This window comes from Syzygium oleosum, unplaced genomic scaffold, assembly GCF_021117445.2.
Source record: "Syzygium oleosum isolate NSW1041296 unplaced genomic scaffold, Sole_v2.1 Sole_v2.01, whole genome shotgun sequence".
NCBI lineage: Eukaryota > Viridiplantae > Streptophyta > Magnoliopsida > Myrtales > Myrtaceae > Syzygium > Syzygium oleosum.
Window position 1 is genome coordinate 29,025,637 of NW_026607485.1, and position 5,274 is coordinate 29,030,910.

The 5,274-nt window shown below is 41.4% G+C and overlaps 1 protein-coding gene across 1 annotated transcript; it reads left to right on the top strand.

The window, feature by feature from the left end:
- The first annotated feature begins 1,563 nt into the window (after positions 1-1,563).
- LOC115685257 (COMPASS-like H3K4 histone methylase component WDR5A) lies at positions 1,564-3,975 on the top strand. The gene is made up of 2 exons (XM_030610286.2): positions 1,564-2,314; positions 3,462-3,975. Exons 1-2 carry the CDS (start codon positions 1,631-1,633, stop codon positions 3,753-3,755), a joined length of 978 nt encoding a protein of 325 aa, XP_030466146.1. The 5' UTR covers positions 1,564-1,630; the 3' UTR covers positions 3,756-3,975.
- Positions 3,976-5,274: the final 1,299 nt, after the last annotated feature.

Consider the following 5,274-nt stretch of genomic DNA (forward strand, 5'->3'; position numbering starts at 1 on the left):
TAAATTTTTTTAGGTGCCCAAAAAATAAAAAAAAAATAAAAAATTTCAAAACTTCACAGAATGGCTTAGAATATCTGTAGCCACCCACTTTGAGTAAAATTTAAATTTTTTGAGGTGCCCAAAAAAATAAAAAAATAAAAAAATTCAAAACTTCACAAAATGTCTTAGAATACCTGTGGCCACCCACTTTGAGTGAAATTTAAATTTTTTTAGGTGCCCAAAAAAAATTAAAAAAAATAAAAAATTTCAAAACTTTACAGAATGGCTTATAATACATGTGGCCACCCACTTTGAGTAAAATTTAAATTTTTTAGGTGCAAAAAAAATCAACAAATCAAAACAAATTTCTGGAGCAGAATTAGTCATGTTTTACCAAACAGATTTCTCCTCCAGAAATCAATTTCTGGCAAAAATTCTAGAAATCAATTTCTGGCAAGAATTTGATTTTCTGGAGCAGAATGGTTACCATTCGCACCCTACAACACCTGCACATTTTTTGGTGTCAACACGTTATGTTGTCTTGGAGCTCGAATTTTTGCTCAAACATGGAGGAACAATCAACCTCAGCTGACACATTAGATGATGTTGGAGTTCGATTCGCTTAAGAAAGCGAGTTGTGACGTCTAGATATTAAGTTTGGTATGTTTAGGAAAGGTGCAAAAAGTCTAAAGAGGATCGGAATCAATAGAGCGGACATTCGCACAAATGCATGGAGTCGGGATCGGACGCCGACACATTACTAGTCGAATGTCTGACTCGGACATTAAACCTCGCCCATCATAGTTTTGGAAGTTCAGTGAGCTGGAGGTCGAAAGGCATCATTTTCTCTAGGGGTGAGCGGTTTTAGGTTCAGTCCAGGTTCCACTTGAAACCTGAAACCTAGGTTCCCTAAATTTTGGAACTTAGAACCTACCTACATACACAGGAATTCGGAACCTATCCTGTTATGGGTTTCAGGATCTACTTAAACTTTACATGTATTATTGATTGAACGATTGCAGTGAATCATCACCTCTAATGACCACAATTTGTTACAATCTATTTATCACAACTTATATTAAAAACGCGAAAAATATAAAACGTTAAAAAAAGTAAAAGTCTTAGTCATGGATATCATCGAAAATGGAAGCTCATATTAGTAGTTTCAGATTAGACACTCATTATTGAATACCATGGAATGACGTAGGATCGCGCGAAGACATGGAACATGAAAAACACAAAGACTTGTTCCAACTTCTAAGTGACCTGGAACCTGAAACCTATCCGTCGGAACAGATTTCTCAATTTTTAGAACTTAAAACTTACCTCCCATATCCTAGAATCTGAACCCCTGAAACCATGCTCGCCCCTAATTTTCTCCATGATTTTAGCTCTTTTTTCAACTTATACTCACATGTTCAGGTCATATTTTCAACGAGCATCAAAATCATATATCTTCTGAAAAAAATAATAATTATGGTGTAACTTATTTTTTTGTTGGTCCATTTTTTTTTTGGAAACCGAAAAAGGGAAAATCGATATATACCAGTTTCGTCGGGGTTTAAAGGAACCGCAGTCCTACGTCCCCTCTCTCTCTCTCTCTCTCTCTCTCTCTCTCACAACCACTCTCAAATCGGTCGCCGGAGAACGAATGACGTCGTCGTCGGCCGCGGCCACGGCCACGGCGGAGGCGGCCGACCCCGCCGCCGCCCCTTACAAGCCCTACGTCCTGGCGAAGACCCTGAACGGCCACAAGGCGGCCATCTCGGCCGTGAAGTTCTCCCCGGACGGCAACCTCCTGGCCTCCTCCTCCGCCGACAAGACCCTCCGCGCCTACTCCACAGCCTCCCTCTCCCCACTCCACGACTTCCACGGCCACTCCCAGGGCGTCTCCGACCTCGCCTTCTCCGGCGATACCCGCCTCCTCGCCTCCGCCTCCGACGACAAGACCCTCCGCCTCTGGGACGTCCCCACGGGGACCCTCCTCAAGACCCTCCACGGCCACACCAACTACGCCTTCTGCGTCAACTTCAACCCCCACTCCAACCTCCTCGTCTCCGGCTCCTTCGACGAGACCGTCCGCGTCTGGGACGTCAAGAGCGGCAAGTGCCTCAAGGTCCTCCCCGCCCACTCCGATCCCGTCACCGCGGTCGATTTCAACCACGGCGGCACCATGATCGTCTCCAGCAGCTATGACGGGCTGTGCCGGATTTGGGACGCTTCTACTGGGCACTGTATGAAGACCCTCATCGACGATGAGAACCCTCCGGTGTCTTTCGTCAAGTTCTCGCCGAACGGCAAGTTCATCCTCGTGGGGACTCTCGATAATACTCTGGTAATGTCTCGAGCTTGTACTGTTGTCCCTCTCTTTATTCAATTGAAAAGCCGATGATTTTGTGGTGGGGTTTTAGTGTGGAAGATTCTAAGGATGTGTTGGTGATGCGATTAGGGCTTTTTCTGGTGCTCTGTTTCGTTTGATGGACTGATAGTGGAGCTTTAAGATGCTAAAGTTTGTATCTTTAGGCTGATGTTGTATGATTCTACTTAGGTTCTAGAAGGTGAAATTTTGTGCACTTGTCTGCCTGGTTGCTGTCTGTTCGCCTTGTCACTGTGCGTACGAGGTTGAAGGTGTTTGCTAGTCAAGCTTGAGATGGAATGTTCTATCTGCAAATGTAATGCTGGCGGTGGACTTTGTTCCTTTTATCCTCCTTGTATTTGGCAAGGCGACCTTCATCAATGAAAGGCAAAAGAATACTTTGATCACGCCATGGGAATGGAAATACTGATGATGAAAAACTAAGGAACTATCTGTTCTGCCAATGACTTCCTTTTAGTATCATTTTGGGATGTTGGGTCGGTTGAAGGAGCATTTGCTTGCCTCTGCACTTGAGAGCTCTTCCAAACTTTATATGTGAGGAACTTTTGTCAGATTTAATGGTTTGCTCGATTGTGTCAATTTGGTTCTTTACTATTATGCTGAAAGCAGCTTTGGAGAACTTTATTTCTGATCGGTTCCTCTGTTCTAGCTGTGGTCAAAATTTAGCTTTGTGGCGGACTTGCATCTTCTTAGTAATGCATGGCGTTGAGGAAATTATTTCCCGATTTCACCTACTCTTTTGTCTTGAAAACATGTTTATTTTCTTTTGTTCTCTGTTTTATTTTTGTTGCAGAAAATGTGCATTCTTCTTTGTTTCCAGACATGCCTTGATGCCTTTAATCTACTGAAAGAACCCTACCAACCATTGTCCAATGATTAGTAGAATACTAGAACTTTAGGGAAAAGGTCTTCGGAATTGGTGTTAATCCCTTCAAAGATGAGAGCTTCCCAAGCTCTTAATCTTATGGGTCAGTTCCTTCCCCTTCCGCCTATTGTCATGAGAACAAAAAGGAAGGACGATGAATAGCAAAAACTTTGGGTGTTTTATCTTCTCATTTTGGCCCCTTTTTGTTAGCTAACTTGGATTCTTATATTGTGCTTGCAGAGACTATGGAACATATCCACAGGAAAATTTATCAAGACATATACAGGTCATGAAAATTCAAAATATTGTATTTCTGCTTCTTTCTCAGTGACAAATGGGAAGTATGTTGTGAGTGGTTCGGAGGATAAATGTGTATACCTGTGGGAGCTACAGACGAGAAAAGTAGTACAGAAATTGGAATGTCATACTGATGCGGTCATATCAGTAGCTTGTCACCCGACAGAGAATATGATCGCATCAGGGGCACTGGGCGATGACAAGAGTGTGAAGATCTGGACACAAGAAAAAGATTGATCTCTTTAGGATAACCTTTTTTATGGGGATTAATTGTGCGGTATTAATGTAAATCTTGACCCAGGTTAGATGTTTTTTTTCTCCCTTCTGAGATGCATCTAAAGATTTTGTTCTTTATGGTCCGAGTTGGTCAGACTGGTTTGTTCAGATAACCTTTTTGGGTACGTGTATGTGACATCTTTAACTGTTTATGTATTCGAAGGCATCATTAAGTTGTTCAGATGTACTCTTATGAAGTTACTCTTATTTAATAATCCTCCGATGCAATCATGCAAGTAACTAGGTTTGCCCTGAGGCTGAACTGAGGTGTTGACAATGATAAAAACCGAAGCCAATAGTAGAAGAAATAGCTGTGCATAGTGTAAGAACTGAAAGGTAAACTGGAAAGTGTTGTACCTGTGGCTTCTGATGAGTAGTGGCGAAGTCTACTTCTCCACTACGATAGTGTAACAATGAGCATTATAAGAGAAATGATTTTACTATGAAAGCTATGGATGTAATAAGACATGATTTTTACTGTAACAGCTTTGGATGTATCGAATGAGGAAAAGTTATGATTTTGTGGAGGATTATCTTTTTGCTTAATGAATTCAGACGCACGCCATGATTTCGTAACGTATGGTAGATGTATAGTATAGATTTGGCTTGATTTTGCTGAGTTGGCAGTTTATGACCTGAGATTGTGATTACTGTTCTGTTTTAACAATGCCTTGTTGACAAATTTTTAGTCTTACCTAGTTTTGAGTAAGGTAATCGTATTTCCAAATAGCTGCACGCTGTCCTTCTGCTACTAAAACATAACCTCACGGTCAGTTAGGGAGTAGCTTACTGTCTTTACGATGGTTTCATTGTATCAAGAGTTAAAAAGTTCAGAACTATTATTCTTCCCTGTGGTCTTCTAGCATATAGTAACTTTCTTTACGATCATCATCTAGTTTTATCGGCTGTTATGTGCATTGGTTCGACAACACTCAACTACCTCTGTAATGGTATTTCTTTGTTCGACTGTCTTATTTTTGTTCTCTAGGAAGGTACCGTTGTCACGCTGCTATTATCATCCTATCATTTGATGTATTGAACTGTTTTTCTCCATGTCTTTCCTTGTTTTTTTCTCTAACAACGAGTTGTCGTGGGCTTTTTAAGCATTTGAGTGATGTCCATGATTGTTGTCGTAATTTGGACATTCCGATTATGGCAATGGATTCACTGTTGTCTTCATTATTCGTACATAAATGATGTCCGTAAGGTTTCGCGACAAATTTTTTTCGTGCTGTTCTTCCGGTGATATGGATTAGGTTCTTCTGGGCTGTGCTCATTTGACATCAGGTTTAGATGTGGATCATATTGGGCGGACGACTATTCTTCTGGTAGATGATGAAAAGATGCATGGTGCTCCAATGGAGATGTCAGATTCTAACCGAGATTGAGTCCTGCAAACTCTGAATCTCTTGGTAGTAATGGTCGATTTCCAATAATCTCTCCCTTCGTGAGTTGATTCTGTCATCCACTTCCCAATCCA

Coding starts and splice junctions, on each gene's coding strand:
- LOC115685257 (XM_030610286.2), top strand. CDS start 1,631: ATGACGTCGTCGTCGGCCGCGGCCACGGCCACGGCGGAGGCGGCCGAC. Junction 2,315..3,461: donor GGACTCTCGATAATACTCTG/GTAATGTCTCGA, acceptor TTGTGCTTGCAG/AGACTATGGAACATATCCAC.